At 37.6% G+C, this 19,289-nt stretch overlaps 1 protein-coding gene across 1 annotated transcript; it reads right to left on the reverse strand.

Annotated features, from left to right (window-relative positions):
• Positions 1 to 828: 828 nt before the first annotated feature.
• LOC306884561 (E3 ubiquitin-protein ligase TRIM8-like) lies at positions 829 to 19,101 on the reverse strand. Its single transcript, XM_079440522.1, has 6 exons — positions 16,711 to 19,101; positions 7,631 to 7,726; positions 4,804 to 5,037; positions 4,186 to 4,217; positions 3,975 to 4,090; positions 829 to 2,879 (listed from the first exon to the last, which is right to left on the reverse strand). The coding sequence occupies exons 1-6, from the start codon at positions 17,302 to 17,304 to the stop codon at positions 2,251 to 2,253; spliced, it is 1,701 nt and encodes a 566-aa protein (XP_079296648.1). The 5' UTR covers positions 17,305 to 19,101; the 3' UTR covers positions 829 to 2,250.
• Between the last annotated feature and the right edge of the window lie 188 nt (positions 19,102 to 19,289).

Here is a 19,289-nt window from a genome sequence, read left to right on the forward strand (position 1 = left end):
ATTAACCTCACTTCAAATATAACCTCCAAACCTGTTTTGATAATCAACAACAAGGTCTAAGCAAATGATCCAAGCCAAAGACGTACACAGTCATGCTTGATTTATGGAATTTCTTTAGATCTGCAACAGCAGAGATCTAACAATATGTAATCCCTGTAATCACACACAAGTACTTGATGTTTCTTTTTAACAACCGTGACAATTATTTATGCCTAATAATCGTATTTAGTTTGCCATGGACAGGTAGATGTTTTATGTTCTCACACAGAATTTCATGATTTAAATTAGAATTTCATTCTCATTCATGCACGGAAATATTATGAAGCACATGCTAATGTCTCAGGATTTTTTTTTCTGCAAATGACCAGCTTTTTGACTCCATTACAGTATTCAAGTGCCCCAAGACTTTTCCAGTTGTTTGTGATTTACTGGATAAGGATTAGGTTTAATAAATATATTTTTACTCACAATTTCTATTTGATAACAGATTTCAGAGTTTGGAATAACTAGAAAAATGTATATTTATAAAATGTACAAAAATGCCCATGGACTTGTAACGTTTTAATAATTTGCATGACCTTTCCAGGTGTAAAAAACAACAAACTCCTTCGTATATCCAGGTTTTTCAAGACAGTGGTAACCCTGGTTCTTCCAAGAAAAATGAATTTTAGTCGTTTTAACTTATTTTACTGCTTGTTTGTCTTATTTTAAGTCATGACTAGAAGTTTGCTGAGGCCTCCTTGTTGAGAAGCTGTGTAGTTTAGAGTCATAACTTCCACCAAAAGAATCTACTACACAGTTACAAATGAGATTGCATACACTTTTGTTTAAACCAGCATTTAATACTTTTTTGAAGCACATTTATTTTGATCTCCAAATGTATGCAGTCCATTCAGTTTTCTTGTATAAAAGATGTGAAAAAATTCACCAACTGTCCTCTAGTCTCACTCAGTTGAGTCTCTTGGAGTTCTGAATGCACAGAAAGGCTTTCCTGCATGCCTACAATCACAAACAGGAAGTTTTTCAGCATATTCATGACAATAAGTGTTTCACGGTGACCACAGACCCCATCGGGCTTCACTGTCACCGACTAAAACAGGAAGTATATCTATACCATTATAAGACTGAGGTGTGTGTAGGCACCAATCATCCTGAACATGCTTCACATGTGCTTGAATGCAGGAAGTAACATTATCTGACAGGAAGCAGAATCCAGAAGTACTAGCTCATGACATGCTTGGTGGAAAACCTTTGAAGCCTCCAGTGAATCTGCATTGAATTTTTGTACTGATCTTTTCCAACCTACTGAAACTTAAAATGAAAAAATATTAATGCATAATTGTAAACATAACAGACAAATACGCTCTTCTGGCCTCTAAGGAATGTAAGTAACATGTCAAACCATAATCAGAGTTCCCAGTCACATGGCTACCTGTGGAGCGGTTCAGCAGAAACTTAAGCTCGGTAGAGGTGATGAAATATGAAAAATAATAAATGCACTCTATCCCTCTTTATTTTACATAACAATATTTCCCATCTACTATTAATAAAACTGTAGAAGTTTAATAACAAATGTTAAAAGGAATCTTTACCACGTCATAAAAACCAACCAGATTCCAGCTGCCCTAAAGGCAGGAAGAGGGGAGGTGAAAGGAGTTAAAACTGACTTCGTTTACAAGCGATCTTTATCTGCTCCGGGTCAGAACTCTCTGCAATTATCCAAAATCTGTTTGTAATTTTAAAAACTCAGCTGGGTGCCGCCTCCACATTTCTCAAAGAAAGATTCCCTTATCATGTTTATGCAGGGACAGAAAAGGTTTTAATGCTTAAGTTGGAAGAGATCTGTGTTTTGAAGCCAAGAGGCTTGCATTACATGCTAAAAAGTGCTGTCCTTTAGATTGTGATGTTAACCAGCCTGATTTCGAAAGGCAGGCAGGCAAAAAAGGTCTAAAGGTGTGGTCACATTTGCTGTTGTTTGGCAAAATTTTGCAGGCAAAATCCAGTCATTCCGATAGGAATCCATGCAATTGAGTATTTCGCACGAGGGCAAAAAAAATTCCCCACACACGTTTTGCTCATTTTCAAGTTGGTCACTCAAATTCACTTGGTTTGAAGCAAACTTTATACATCTCTATGCTATTGACAATGAACCTGTTTTTGCATGCAAAATTTCACTTAAATTTAGCAAATGTGACCAAACCTTAAGGAATTGGGCGAGTTATTGGAAATAAACCAGGGTTGCAGTGGAAGTTAACTGGTGACGTATGGTTTAGTGGAAGATTGCCCGTAGAGTCCATAGAAATCAGGGTGCCTATGGCTCTGTGAGGCGTCGATCCAGTCGTGCATGGAGAGCCCCTGAAGAGGCTGGGACATTGAGGGTGTGGAGGGTAGGGGGTGGGTGTAGTCCTGTGTCCAAGGGAAAGATCCCGAGCGCGGGTAGGGAGGATGGCCGCGGTGGTTCGATATGGATGGGACACTAGAGCAGTAGCAGTTGTCCATCGTGCACATGAGAATCTTACGGCCACCGTACTGTGGCAGCATGGCCTGCTGGGACGAGCTGGGGTTGGGGTAGTCGGCGGGAGTAAAAATGGAGCTGGAATGATGGACAGACTGGGCACCGCTGCTACTGCTGAGGCCTACAATGTGCTGGGTGGAGCTACAGGGAGCCATGGGTGGCTGCGAAGTCGGCCCGTCTGTGGAGTTGGAACCTTGACCCAGGAACTGCTGTTTGCTCATGGGGCCTGACGAGGACTCCAGCAGGCTGGTGCTGCTTTCAGGGAAGGCCATGGAGTGTTTGCGTTTCTCACCCCCGGAGGTATTCACACTGGAGGGGTGGACAGACACGCTCTGGAGGAAGTGCGCGGGAGTACTGAATGGTGCTGGAAACAAGGGGATGAGGACAAAGAGTTTGATTTATGGAAAAAACAATATGTTGAACAGAAATATTTTTACAAGCAAAGTCAGTGATCTCAAATGGCTGTGCTTAAGGACCTAGATTATAATTTGGGACCTCAAGTCATGTACAACCAAACAAACTGACAACTAAAAATTGTTTATTATACAAAAGTTTAAAACACAGAATTGATTGTTTCTTGCATGTTTTTATTGTTTTTTTGAGGATGAGGGTTTTCCATGGTCAATGATGAATAAGAGATGAAGAAACTGAAAAATCATTTAAAATCTAGTTCATGTTAGTGTGCTTTTTGTATTAATGTTGGTTTCATATGGGGTTGACAAAATACAAATGTCATGTGAAAGAAAATACTTCTAAAACAATGAAGCATTCATTAAGCTTAGTTCAGGTTAATTTCAACATTGACTAATATATCATTAAAAACAAAAATTGTGTCTTAATACTATTTAATGGATCGGAGCTAACATGAACTATCAATGAAGTTAACGTTAACAATTAATACACATACTGTAACAAATGTATTACTCGTTGTTAATGTTAGTTAATGCATTAAATAATGTTAACTAATGGGACCTTATTGTAAAAGTGTTACCAAAGTATTTTTTACACATATCATGCATTATAAAAATTATATGTAAGTTTCTAGGGAGTTGCACAGAATGACAACCTGAACTTTGCTTTGTCATAAAAAGGTAAATTTATCTGATATTTAAGACTATTGATCCGTTTTTATTCTTGCACATTTCTCAGTGTTGATTGTGCTGCATCATCCTAACATTTTGTATTTTATGCCCCCAAAAATATCTAAATTAATTTTAATTAATAATCTTTAAAACATGCTCATCATAAAGGAGGTGAAAGGTGCAAAAAATTCTACATTGGTACCGGTCTAATTTGGCTTGCTTCTATCAATTGACATAAATTTGTGCCAAAATACATACCATCATAACTACTCATGATTACATAGTTAGTGGAATTTTATTTTCATTTACCATTGTTTTATCCTAGAATCAGTGATCCAATTAGAAAAGAGGTGTGACCCACTAAATTTTTCACTTACCTTCCAGTATTTTTCTCAAGTTCTTTTCCTTTTTTGAGACTTCAGACAGGAATATTTTGGAATTAAGATGACCCACTTTGTAAGGAGGCAGAACATTGCCCGTGCATGACTGTGATCTGTAAAAAGACATGACCAGATTACTACATATTCCAAATGTGATTTAGTTTTCAATTTCTATACATTACCACACTTTGGATAATAAACGACATACCTGTCCATGAGTATTTTTACTGGTTTTGTGTTCTACAAAGCAAAACAAAACAGAGCAGAATATTAATCTCCCTGCAGTCTACAAGCTGCTGCTTAACTGCCTCTTTGTCTGTAAACACGGAAAAATCTGGAAGTGCAGATTTGCTGATAACAACCACACACAGACAGGGAAACATTTCTCACAGGTATGGGCACATTCACACTGTGTGTTTATGAGAGAATGTGGATGAGTGCAAGGGGATTTATAGCATAAGTTAGACGGGGGTGTGTTCAAGGAAATATTCACTGCGTCTGAATCCCAGAGCAGTGCAGTCAGTCAGACACACTTCCAAGACATCATGTTTAATAATCAAAAACAGGCGGTATTTAACAACTATATGGCTTTTTTCTTGCTAGACATGGAATCGTATGTGGAAAACAAAAGAATTATGATTTCAAGTGTTGTTTACATTAATCAAAAATGACATTTATGAATTAATTTTCTTTCAAACACTTCATCAGACAGCATTTTCCCCCAGCAGCTTCCAAACCGCACACACAGGATTGTGGGATATCACAGACAGTGAAGGATGAGCAGATGAAGGCATCTGTGAAGGGTGAATATGAGAATCGACCTCACCTTCATAATGTTAATATCCTCTGCCTTGTCAAACACAACTTGGACAGAGCTGAGCAGTTTCTTGGCCTCCTGACGGCGTTCATTGAGCTGGAGGGTTTGGGTCGAGTTCTCCTGGCAGTATTTGGAGTGTGCTTTATCCAGCACCTCTAGAGTTCTCCCCAGGTCATCTTCTAAGAGCTGGTGCATTTTGTGATACTGCACACACACCTCCTCCTTCAGCTGCCGTACCTTATCCTGCACAACACACACACACACACAAGGGTGCATACTGAATTTCTGAGTGTCTCTCTCATTGTGAACACTTAAAGAAATAGCTCTAGGAATAGAAACTGAATACAACACTAAAGATATCTATTAGACGTTTCTGTCATTTTAAATGGAAAGTAAATGAAAAGTTTGGTTAAATTTAGTTAAATCTGTTTAATTTTTCTGCTTCTCAGATGTTTACTCAGTATTCTAGTTTCGCTTTCTAGTTTCAAAAAAGATCACAACAATGTCTCAGACTTTACCGAAGTATGAAATCAAAAGACTGAGATTTAAAAAGGACTTTCCATTACAATTCTCCCAAAATGTGCTATCCACATTTATTTAATATTATCACAGAGACAAAGATCAATAAAGAGATTAATAATCCAAACTGAATTCCTAAATATCTAAAGCTTTAGAAGCAAAATCTTCCTTCAAATTATTTTATATCTGAATAAATAAAAAAGGTGGAAAACAACAATGGTGTTTGTAGCGCAGCGGACTGAAGACAGCTTTGAAGGTTTATTAGTCTGTGAGATGCACAAAAGATGGGTATCTGCACTAAATTATATTTTAGAATCTTAATATACTTTCACAAGAACATCTGGAACCACACACCACCTTTTTATTTTAGAAAAGCTTGTATAAAGGTAAACTTTTCACCTTACTGATCATTAAACTGCATTTTACTTAGATATTTGTCTAGAAATTAGAAATGTGATTATTTGATTACTTGTTAGAAATTTGATTTAACTATTTTCCTGTGCCTATTTCAATAGATTATTCTGTATATATATTTAATATATACTCTTAAAGTATTAATTAATATTTTTGAATTAGCTTTTGTTTTTATATTTTCAGTTTTCATTTTAATTTCAGTTGAGGTTTTAGTAATTTTGTTTTATGCTCTTGCTCATTTAAAAAAGGCAGCGGCTATTTGCACTAAGTGTAAATAGCATTTTTTTTAGCGAAAATAGCAAGGTTTTCTACTATTTATACTACTTATAGTAGTAGTAGTAGTAGTAGTAGTAGCCCTTTATTGTCACTAGTCACAAGTACCAGCGGAACAATACAAGTTATTGGAAATAGTGGCAATTATCTGCACCTCAGTATTGTAGTACATTATAAAACAGTACGCAATAATAACGTATTGAGTGTAAATTATAGTTTTAATTCAAATTATTAAATGGATGCCACCTTATTGGGACAATAAACCCCTCCCTACACCTACCCTAACCCTATCTGATACTTTTATTTTAAACTTTCTGATTATTTCCTTAATTTTTATTGAAAATAAATGCCTTTCTGATGCAATATGAGATTTGAAAAGGGAAAAAAGTTTGGCAAAAGGCGGGCTCGAACTCGTGTCGATCGTGTCAAAAAGCAAGCGCTTTACCATCAACGCCACTGAAACTGATGCTGAACAAGTGTCATTTTTTAGTGTTGACTAACCCAATCACACATTAGTGGGCGGAGTTAGTATAAATAGACACTACGTTTTAAAAAAACTCATTAAATTTAGCTTTTTTTATTTAGGTTTTAGTCATTTTACTACTTCAACGTCAACTCACTCAGTTACTTACAAAGACTGCATTTTTTAAGTTTGGGTATTTCATTAATATTTATATCGCATTTTTTAATGTTTTCGTGGTAACACTTTACAGTCATTTCTTAACATTAGTTAATGTATTAACTAACATGAACAAACAATGAACAATCAATTTATTACACTATTTATTTATCTTTGGTAACATCAGTTAATAAAAATGACAGTCGTTCATAGTTAGTTCTTAGTGCATTAACTAATATTAACAAACAACTTGAGATTTTAATAATGCATTAGTAAATGCTGAAATTAACATTACTAAGATTAATAAATGCTGTGGAAGTACTGTTAATTCTTACTTCATGTTAACAAATGAACCTTATTGTAAAGTGTTACCGTTTTCGTTTTAGTTAATATTAACAACACTTTCATATTTATGTCAAAACGTGCAGGTCATTATGTCAGTCGAGATGAGTCGGTCATATAAAGTTCAGATTTTGTTTCTGATAATTTTGTTTAATATAAGAACATTCCACATGTGTCAGCACAGCTTAGCTCTGTTATGTGATCTTGCACTTCTGTTGTTTTGCTGTTCGCAGGTTGTGTTTATGATCCGGTTGCTTCCTAGATTAAATTTTTTATTTTCTTACTTATTCCTGTTTTTTAACTTCTCTTTAATATTAATTGTTATTTTCATATTTTTTATGTGGATCTCTGGAAAACCAGCAGCTGTTGTTAAAGCTAATAGAGATTCAAATCCAAAACATGGAGACTTAGACCAGACCTCTCCTCGACAGTATTGTTTTGTAGTACAACATACTTGTTTAATTCTTTTTCCTTAAACAGAAAAAAATATAACTGCAGACAGGAAGAAAAGGTCTACATAAGGCTTAAGCACAGACGCTGCCAATGTCATACCAAAAACAGCCTCTTACATATTCATTAGCTGCAGTAGAGTGTGAGGGAGAGACATGCAGACAGATAGACAGGAAGACAGAAGCGTGTGTGTGCATGCTCCCATCAACATCTCCTTACCTCCACCAGTAGTTTGTCAGACTCCAGCTTATACAGCTGCTCCTCGATGTCTTTCACTCGATCGTCAATGCGATCCTGCTGCTTCATTAGCATATGCTGAAGGGAGGGAAAAACAACACAAATCAAAGCTTTTTCCACAAATTCATGATCTGTCAAGCTCAACAAAACAGAATGACTTCAGGATCAAGGATCACCTGAACTATGAACTATTTTTCATTTGAAGTCAAACTCAGTCTAAAAAAAGCAATGCACTCTCCATCTACTCCAAACATCTACCCCCCCACCCCCCTATATACTGTATATAAATCATATTAAAGCAAATGAGGAAAACATTTATCTTTGGCAGTTTAAATCACAATACGAAAATCAACCATTTTTGGGACCAAATCTTGCAGCTCTTTACTGTAAATAAATATTTTGAAATGATACACAATCACAATAAAATGCTTACTAAAGACATTAAATATTTTATTTGTTTCCCTGCTTGTCATATGACTATTAGAGAACTCTGAACATGTGACTGTATTGTTGAATCATTAAAATATTAAGCTAAAATCTCAAGAGGTACAGCAAGATAATATTTTGCTTTGTCAAAGGGGTTCAGCTGACAAAAAGCTTTGGGAATCTCTGATCTTTGCACTTGTTAAATGCTTTTTATTGTATTTAGAAATTATGTGAAATTATTTATGAATTCTGTGAAATACCAACAGAAAATAAATACATAAAGTGGGAGGTCACTGTTTAACATAATCTTGATTGAAAGATAATGATTAAAATATGAAATTAGAGAAAAAAAATGACGTTAAAACATAAATTTCCTATAATGCACCGCAACAACTGAACTATGAACTATTTTTAGAAATATTTTCTATTTTAAATTAAAACCACCCAAGCTAACAAAAGCAATACATTACCCATCTAATCCAAACCCAAACATCTCACAGGCCCTCTCTATGACATCCAAAAAAATCGTATTAAAGCAAATGAAGAAAACAAAACATGTCGGCAATGAGACTAATTCATCAGAATCACACACGCACGTTTGCTTTGTGATTCTGCCTGCTATTAGGTGTCTGGACAGGTTTTAAATTGGATTCAGAGGAAGCCACTAACCCCAAAGCTCCCCCATCCCCCAGCCAAATCAAAGCCTGACAGTGTGCTGAAGCTTTTATAATCCCCTTTATTCTCGGTCTCACATGCCCACAAGAAGAACACTGCACCTCACCACACCAAAGTCCCCAGGATGCTGAATAACAAGCCAATTTAGTCATTTAATCACATAAACGTCCATGCAACATGCAATAGGCCGACTGCAAAGGGAGAATGCAGCTGTCATGACAACAATAACGCACATTGTGCATGCACGAGTGTGTGCATTAATAAGTGTGGAAATTTGCAGCAGAGCATGAGGGGGCAAGGCCGCCTCAGCCTCTCATTTTGCTCGCTATCTCTCCCTTTGTTTGCACGGGACACTGTTTCTTTCAGTGTCAGTGACAGATTGTCATGTTATCCCAGCACAGAGAGATGTGCACGGGACCGCTGCAGGATCTATAGGTCACATGAGAGGAGACACATTCTTGAGGCCTACAGCAACCCGGGCTCCTGCAAACCCCTGCATGGGTGCCAGGCAAACAAACAGCATCTCTACAGTCAACTGTTAACAGCGATCACTGGTCACCATGGACACTGATAGAGCGCAACAGTGCGGAAGTAAAAATCACATTAATTTTCTCCATAGAGAAACAGACATGAGCTCCGAGCTCACAAGGCAGTATCATTTCAACTTTTTTTTCCTTTTTAAATCTGTTAAAATGAAACATTTACAATGAAATACCACATTAACCACAATTATGAAGCAAGATTCACCAGAGAACTTGCTGTATCACTATATATTGATATACCAAATATTGTTCCCCTTAGGGGTTTATGACTGTAACTAGCTATATTTCCATCACCCCTTTTTATGCCTATTTTGTAGTATTGCATCAGAAACGAGTGATGGAAACGATAAAAAACATTTTTGCTTCATGTTTGGATGGAAACCTAGCTAATGAAAAGCTAATAATGAATTAAATCATAAAAATTAAATATAAATAAATAGGGCTGAACTATTAATTAAAGGGGTCATATGACGTTGCTAAAAAGTGCAAAATGCAATGTGTTTGTGCGGGTTAAGGTTAAAAAAACATTATTTTCCACATACTGTACATTATTGTTGCTCCTCTATGCCCCGACTTTCTGAAACGCGCTGATTTTTACAAAGCTCATCGTTCAGAGAAGTAAGGCGTACTCTGATTGGCCAGCTATCCAGTGTGTTTTGATTGGCCGAATGCCTCAAGCGTGAGATGGAAATGTTATGCCCTTTACCATATTGTGATGCCTTGTCCCAGCGCGACGACACTAAAACAATAAAACCCATTATAAACGAGGCATTTGTTGCATCCAGTGGGGACATAATTACTGATTACTGATAATAACTTATACTATCTTTTTAAACATTACCATGTCTGCATTTGTGATCGGAGAAACAACAAACAACAAGCACTACTCTACACTGCTCAAAACTTGCGTTTGAATCGTCAGTAGCAAATTCTTTAAATAAGAAAACATACTTACAGGCTGAGAGTCAGAAGCGCCAGACTGTCCTTGCAAAGTTGGAATTTTGTAGAAACAGTAGATTTGATTACAGATCTACTTAATTTATTTATTACCAAAAAGTACTGATAAAAATGTTATGTACTTTCACTTAGCAGCATGTTAATGCCAAATTGAAAGACAACTGAAATTTGATCTCTCCTGAGCTTTGTGTGAGGAGATCTGTTTGTGTGGTGAGCAAAGCTGCTGCCCGTGTAGAGCGTTCCATTTCAGTTAGCGTGCTGTTATTAAAGGCAACTGTCTGAACAGCTCACTACGGTGTGGAACAGATCAATGGTTTTTAACAGATGAGTGTACCATTGTGAGTGCACCATGTCAACGGTGGTATCAGACTGAGTCGCTGATTACACACGGTTACGAGTACAGGAAACTGTACATCTTCAGCTCAACAATGGCCAAAGCATCACGCAACATACCAGCAGGAAGTTACAGAAAATGACTGCACTCCTGGTGCCATTTAGCTTAACAGCATTCAAAAGAGGACTTTTTATTTAAGGTTTTTAATTTGTTACAATTGTTGGCGTACAGATGAATGTATCCATGTACTATACATCTGTACAAGCGCTTCTCGTTTCAAAACACGCAGATGTGCAGATACGATCTGTCAATCTCTTTTGATTGGAAGCACGGAAGGTAGCATCTAAAGAACCTACAGACGTCTACAGACAATTAACTTTTTCTAAGATAAATGTGAGCCATTTAATTGCGGTGATGCAACGCCTGATGATAGGCTTGTTAATGGCTTTTTTAAGCTTTAAAGGTGAAGAAGATAGGAGCTCAGACTGAGACCAGAATAATCTGGTTTTGTGGGGTAGTGTGAGGGGCATGCGTGAATTTCACAGCTAAATGCTGGATTGAGTTGATTTATTTCTGCAGTTTGTAAATGACTCAAAACAACCTACGTACATTCAGAGCAAAGACAAAAGGTCAGACATCCTGGCAGCTATATGTGAAATGTGCGAACTGCGCAGTGCTCTGAATGCATATTGATAACCTGCAATTCACTTATAAATGGACAAAACTTCACGTGTGCTTCACAGTATTCATTCATAATCACAGATAAAATATTTTTTTAAATGAATGGTGCATGATTTCATAAAACAGATGAGAGTACAGATCCATTCAAGGAAAGGTCACTATAGACACATCCTACATACAGACTGGCACTTTCCATGAATACAGTGACCTTTCTGTGCTATAAGAAAGAGTATTTGTGGTGAGAACTATTAGATATGTTTCATAAACCATTATCTAACATAAAACTAACCTATCATGAAAAGTACCTAAATAATGAGCACATTTAATATGTACATCCCCTCTTAAATGGTGATTATGGCCTGTCCCACTTCAAAGGTCTTGATCTCACTGACTGTAAACAACAAAAATGTTGATATACTCTGGTGAACTGATATTCAATTAGTTGTAGAAAAACAATTACACTCTAAAAAAATGCTGGGTTAAATACAACCCAGCGCTGGGTAAAATATGGACAAACCCTACGACTGGGATGTTCACAAACAGTTGGGTAAAATGTTTAACCCAACCTTCTGGGCAGTAACCCAACCGCTGGGTCAAAACAACCCAATCGCTGGGTTTGTCCATATTTTACCCAGTGCTGGGTTGTATTTAACCCAGCATTTTTTAGAATGTATTAACCAATTTATTTAAATTTAGCCACTTTTTAAAAACATGTTCCATAAAAAAGTTGCAAAAACTGAAATTGAACTAGGCTACTAGAAATAGAAATAATTAATAGAAAATAAAACATCTGATATCACATTTAGATTGATCTCCTAAAAGTGAAATATAACTATTGTTGTGTAGTACAATAATGTTCAACAATGGGGCTTTACTGTATAAAGCCTAAATGACCTTAGTGGAGATGCTATGTAATTAAGGATAGATTAAAACTATATATTACTAAATCTATGGAAAACTCATTTGGCATTGCTGACAGAACTGTATCTTCCACTTGATCATTCATCTTGAAATTGATTACTTTATATATAAAGCATCTCTATCTATTCAACAAGCTAACCTTTAGATATCCCCTATTTGCTCTATAAGCATTTTCTGTACTCAGTTTCACCACCACTACCACATAATACATTCTAATTCATTTGAATTAATCATTTTAAAAGAATCACACAATCACAAACTAGCAGTTTAACAATGGCCTGACAAATCCTTCACTGAAAGAAATCACTTAATTAGAAAGAGTGGTTACTGAATCAACATCTGATTTGCTTACTGAATGGCAAATTTTTACTATCCAGCTAGTCTGTCTCAAAATACAACAATATGTAGTTCAGTGGTCACTAACCTTTTTAAGCCCAAGATCTCTGACCTTGGCCTTTATGAAAGACTAAATCTACCTATTGAAGAATTGATAGAAAAAGAAAAAAGCCCAGATTTGAGGCCTTCATTTCATGGTCAATTCCTTTTTTTTCTTTTTGATTCTGATACTGGTTGCTTTTTTCTTTTTAAGCAAATGTAGTTATTGTGTATTTGCTCTATAACATGCAAACTTGTAACTATCTGTAGCCATTTGAAATTAGGGACATGTTAATCACGATCCTAACAAAGACGCTACACGCATGTTGCATGAGCAGTTGAATTCGATTGTATAATTTCAAGATTTAAAGCAAAAAAAGGGTCCTTTAGTAATAATTTATATATTACATTTACACATTTCTTCCTATATTTTGCTCATAGTGAACAATGGGCTTCAGTACATCAGCGTCTCTGGCCTCAGTTAACTTCCTATTTACAGACTCAGGCATGATGTGCGGTATTTCTTTATCACTGTTCCAAGTAGCTCGCAAGATTAACTGAAAAAATAAGTACAAAAACTGGAGAAATTTAATGTATTTTTGTATTTATTTTTCTGTTATTTTCGGGAGCTAACGTTACTGGGTGAGTGATGAAGATTTACCAGTCAATCGCGATCGATGGATTGGTGACCACTGATGTAGTTAAAGATACACATCTTACTTTTGTTATAAATTTATATAAATTTTCAATAGTAAGAAATAAAACATGAAAGGTGGATAGAAGTTACCTTGCTGCAAAAGCAGACATCTGTTTCAACCTGTTTGTTAAATCTGAACAGTTTATCTAATATCATGAAAAACACTAAAGAGGTCTGTTTATCTTGGCAGAGGCATGATGCCAATGGGAAATGGCATGGCACCCAGCATGATGAAGCAAAGCACCATATTACAGTACGAACTGCTTCCACATAATCACATCGTACATTCATCTGCAGCAGCAGCAGATTTGTCCAGATGAATCGCCATCACAAAAGACATTGCCGGCAACATGTCTAGCTGATAAGGCAAGCTAGCTTACTAGTCCACATCCTCCTTATTTTCCTACTAGACTCGTTTCACTCAAGATTTGCTTTTGCAGTTCATTCCAGAACAGTTTTCTCCCTGTTTGATTACATGATTACATGTTTACGTGATCCTATGCAGAACTTACATGTCACGGGGGAAAAGAGTGAATGGTATTCACCACTTTCACAATAATATGACTGTGATTCCAAACATCTGAAGTCATCCGACTGTACTGAACGTTTCTCAAGGCCGACTGTGAGAGTCATATAACGCTGCCCGGGCTTGCCTGCGTGCAGCGGTGTGATAAGAATGGCCTCTCAAATTATTCAGTGACACCACAATCAATTTTCAAGTCTTTCTAGAGCAAAATCTGGAGGACAATTACATTCCGAATGATCCGGTCCAACTGAGAGCATGACTAATTTGCAGAAAATGGTCAAATGTGGGCTGAGCCAGGCATCCACACATAATTCCCCACTGCTTGTGTCCTATATTTGAAATACAGGAGTTATATTATGGAGTGTGAATGTCATTGGACCATTCAAAAGAGTAAACAGGTTTCAAGCAGACTCCTGTCATAAAAAAGGGGGAAAAAAGAAAAAAGGAGGAAAAGAGATAGCGGGGTGATCCTCCATCGGATCTCCCATGATGTCATCCTGTGAACAGGAGGCGGATTATTGGGAACGGAGCAGAGAGGGAACTGAGGTCACTCCCTTCCTGTGTCTGCCTGGAACCCACATCCTATTCCTGAACAAGAGGCGAGGGAGCAAAGAAGGCCAGGCAGTTTTACTGTGGGACCACTTGAGTCACACTCTCTAAATTTATGCACTTGCGAAAGAAAGAACAGAGGGATGTGTGTGTCTTTCAACAGCAGCTGTGGGTAGAGCAAGCCTTGTGTCCATTTCCTCCCTCTCTTTCCCCCTCCTTTTACAGACACTTGGCTGCTTTAGGAGCCATGACACATTGGCCATCTAAAAAGCATTCCTCCACGCATCCAGAAGTCGTCTCTGCCAAGTCCAGCAGCAGCTCACCTCACAACAGTTCATTATTCTGGGAGGCAGCTGAAGGAACAGCGTGTTTTTTCACTCTTACACTGCAGAATGCCCCAGCTAATTTTCTCATTGGAGTATTCATCACAGTTTAATTGATAGGTAAAATTAGCTTTAATAAGTAGCTTTGGGGATCAAGACAAATAAATGCAGGAAATAAAAATAGAAACATTCTTTCTTTCCCTATACAAATGATGTTTTCAACATGAAAATTTGAGTAAAAATTGAACATGAATTTCTAATCGTCTTTGTATCTATCTTTTGCTTTAATGACAGCCACACTCGAGCTACATTAAGTTTTCGTGAAACCTGATGATCATGTTGTCCAGCAGGATTTAAGATGATCCAAAGAGCTTCAATGAAAGAAGAACATCTGACCATCTGAACAGAGTCACATGATCAGTGTCACACATTTACCTACCTAGAAATCTGAAACATTTCTCCATTTACATCAATTTAAGTGGACTTTTTGACCCCACTGTATGTATTTGCTAGTATATGATTACCAGACATTCAATTTTTCAGTATTCAAGAGCTTGATGTTGAGATATAAAAACATTTTGAACATGATAAGTCTATGCAAATAGTCTCATCTATAAAGCAAACAAGATAAGTATTCCTCTGTGAAGTGCTACTCTGTAAAGCCTGTTTTATGGACAAGCTCATTATTTCTTTCTGCTATTTGGCAATCAGTCTCACAGGAAAGAAGAAAAGATGTGTAGGTGGCATTTGCAGTGAACATTTCAAATCAAGCCCTCTGAGAATAAACCTCTTTGGAGCCCAAAAAAAAATCTTCTTAGCATAGATTTACTTTTTATTCTTACTTTACCTTTAAAATTTGATTTTAGACAACAAAGTACTTGAATAATAAAGTTTTCATTCGAAGTTGATAAACGTAAGGAACAGATATAACCATTTTACTTGCCCTGAACAATAGGGCTACTGAATAATACAAATGGCACTAAAGCTAGTTTTTTACACTTGTTCTAACTCACTTTGAGGCTATTAGTCACTGTTAACTTAATAAAGCAGAAGTCCTGATGTTTCTCGCTCTGAGGAGTGTTGACAGTCTCATTATACCGGCGTTAACATTCAGCTGACAGGGCAGAGTGACTCAGGATATGACAGAAGTAACCAGGAATGGTAGCATAAAACTCGTGTTCCAGCACTACTAATGTTTCAAGAGGAAGTGACTGCTTCAGCCTTTGAAAGGGAGTTCACTCCTCACCCCATCCATATCCAATAAGTCTGCTCATGATGGAAAAATTATGAAACTGATTAGGGATTCAAAGTTCAGTCTTTTCAAGTCCTCAGTACTTTGATTGTCTAATTGCAGTTTTTGTGATAATTAGGCTAAATTTTGCTCCTTATTAAGCCAAAATTTCTCACAGTACTAGAGTGAATATATTAGTTTCTACTAAAGAAATTAGTAGATCTTTCTCTTACTACTATTTATTGCTACAGAATAAATGGATAATAAATACGGACAATGAAACGTTATTAAATAAATACACATTTCCTACAATATAATTATATTAAAAGAATAGTCCTTCAAACCAGCTTTCAGAAACTTTCTGACATTTTGTTTAAATAATGCAATTTCGGAAACCAAAAATATTTGGCTGAAACACCAAAAAATTAATTTATGGCATTGGTCCAAACAGTTACATTTATTTAGTACTTCTCTGATTATGCGTTTTGACAATGTCAGTGTCTATTCATGCACATAACATGGATGATCTACAACAGGTAAATCTGTCAGCAGTGTTGATGCACTTCTGACCAAAAATTATGCTATAGTGGCAATATGTCAAATTAGTTTGACTCCCTCAAAAGAAATTTCGAGAACAGTGTATTTAAATTAATTATTCTATATTAGCAAAGTTTATTATGGTAATAGACCACTTCCATAGGGGGGGGGGGGGTCACGCATTTACCAGGGCTGTAAACCCTGACACGAGTTATAGGTTAACTTAATCCACAGTATGTGTGCAGGAGGAGTCTCCTTACACCCCTACAGAGAAGGTCAAGCACTCACCCTGATGTCATTGCGTCGCACTTCCACGTCGCACACCGCGTGGCCGTGGTTGGGCGCACATCTGGAGAAACAGCAGTACTGGCAGACCGCCACCTGTTCCGCATCGCAGTGATAGAGTCTGTACTCATCATGGTGCAGGCAGCTCCAGGCCCGCACCTCCTCGGTCCCCACCAGGAGGTGTCCAGGAGCGGGACAGGGCTGCTGGAGATGCGTCTGGATGTGCGACTGGCAACACGGTGCATTGCAACGAAGACACACTTTCTGCGCTTGCAGAGGAGGCCCTCGCCTACACAGAATGCAATGCAGTACGGCCGGAGCTTTCTCGACGTTCAGCGCGTTGAACTTCTCTACAATGTTAGTCAGTTTGATGTTTTTCTCCAGGTTGGGTTTCTGATTGTACGCGTGGTTGCACTCAGGGCAGCGCACGTTGGCCGTGTCTTTGGCCCAGGCCTCGCAGATGCAGTCCCGGCAGAAGTTGTGTTTGCACGGCAGCTGCACAGGCTCCACGAACACATGCAAACAAATGGGACAAATGAGTTCCTCCTCGAAGCAGTTCCGCCAGTTCTCAGCCATCTCAACCAGTTGATCAGACATCCAGTTTTGAGTTGATCCGCTCGCGGAAGGCAAACATCAAGTTCTAGCACCGTCCCAACAAGGTTTCGCTCATTCTCGTGACTCTTTCATTTAGATCCAGGTGTTAGTTCAGTCGATAAAGACCATACGAGCACAGAAGCCCCAGAGAAACAGCTGCTGATCAAACCCAAACATGCCAAAGGGAGCGTTTCTGCTCCTGGCAAAGTTAGTCAGCAATCAAATACCACAGCCGGGCGTGAAAGAAGGACTCTGACGAGAGAAACTTTGAACATCTATCGACAAATGATAATCATAAAAAGAACACTAACTAATTATGGTAATATTTTAGGGCGAGCGAAACATGTCAGAAAATGACTTAACTAATTTAAAATGTTATGAAAAATAATTTTAACCATTGTGTTCGTTTTACGAACTTTAGATCCGATGATAATACGCAGTAATGAACTGTTTATTACAACAGTAATAATAATCATTTAATTTATGCAAAGTTTTATGTGATCCAAATAGTGGCACACATATTTTCGTCTTTGTTTTTGGCTTTGTCTGATTGAATGAATGACTAAAAAACATCCAAACAATATATAAAAAATTTTTACTTTACCTGTAAATACCGTTATTATACACTATTCTTCAGAGACCCCGTAAATGATGCCATTTATCGGTCAAAACGAGTCGATAAACGCGCAGAAGCTTGAATGTGTTTAAAAAGCATCGGTCAAACCAATAATGAGTTTATTTCTAATTACTGCACCCGAATCAAACCCCAGAGACTGACGGAGCACGCGTTAAACGTCTCGGTGACAGATGCCTGCCTGTATCCGCTGAAACATAACTTGAACTACTAATTAAAGGCTACGACATTGTCTTAACATCCAGTGTCGGTCAAAATAAGAGAAGTTAAATCCAAATGTAAATGTCGTATCGTCGTTTAAAACAGGAAAAGGGTGACGCCACAAGTTGCTTTCGCACGCAGCTGTATAATCCTTTACTGAAGCAGTCGATCACGCATTTGATTTGTGCCCAGGACACATGACACTTGCCCTGCTGGAAATATAATGAAGTAGACCTGAAGCTCTGTGCTGCTCGTGTAACACTATATCGATAGGATTTCTGTCCCCTACAACTATAAGAGAGGCAGCCTAGAAAGACTATTTTATCTATTATAGTGACACGACTTTCAATGAAGATACAGCTGACGCGTATACATGGATGCCAACGTGCTCTCGTAGCATTAAACCACAAAGACCTGCGATTTTATCGTGATCAGAGCTATTTTCTCGCTATCTGTGTTGGTTAAACATTATAGAATAACCCACAACCTGATCCCTGTCCATGTTTCGCCTGATGTTTACCAGAGACGGATTGTGTTCATTTTTACAGCCTAATGTCTTTGTATTTTATTTTGACGAAGCTAACTCGCCTAAAATATTCATGTATTAAAGCCTTTGTTGCTCTTAAAGGAGACGATATCGTTTGGCCCTTGTTATCGCTCATCAGCCATCTTGTTTTCCTGTTTAACGCGAATTAAAAACGACGTATCTATTTACTTTTCCTCTCATTTGTATGCCCTTTATATAGACGGCTCACGTAAAGCAAACAGATCCAGTTCTGCGGTCATCCAGGGATATCACGTCCTTTAAAACGGAGTCCTGATTGAAAACAGATGCTTCAGCGCCGTATTCCAATCTGCGTCTGTTATTATTTATGATTTTTTTCCCTTTCAAGCTAATCCTAGATGAGAGGAATGCAGGCACAGGACTGCAACTCAGGATACAGTTCACATACTCCCCCTTACCTGATCACGTGATCGGCGCGGACTTCATACATACAAGTGGGAGGGGTTATTAAACAGGGGCGGGGTTTGACTTAAAGGGACACACCTCTAGTCAAATGTTTAAATTCTGCTTCTCTCCAGTAAATAAGCAATTTTTTTCCCAAAAGCGATGGCTTAAGAAGTGTTTAAGTACAGGAACATTAAACTACAT

The sequence above is a fragment of the Barbus barbus genome (genome assembly GCF_936440315.1).
Source record: "Barbus barbus genome assembly, chromosome: 18".
Classification (NCBI taxonomy): domain Eukaryota; kingdom Metazoa; phylum Chordata; class Actinopteri; order Cypriniformes; family Cyprinidae; genus Barbus; species Barbus barbus.

Excerpts from the sequence above, each read along its gene's own strand:
- LOC306884561 (XM_079440522.1), bottom strand. The coding sequence starts at position 17,304 with ATGTCTGATCAACTGGTTGAGATGGCTGAGAACTGGCGGAACTGCTTC. Across the intron at positions 5,038-7,630 it reads CTGACAAACTACTGGTGGAG|GATAAGGTACGGCAGCTGAA; the intron begins GTAAGGAGATGT and ends TGTGTTGTGCAG. Across the intron at positions 2,880-3,974 it reads CTTGAGAAAAATACTGGAAG|CACCATTCAGTACTCCCGCG; the intron begins GTAAGTGAAAAA and ends CCTTGTTTCCAG.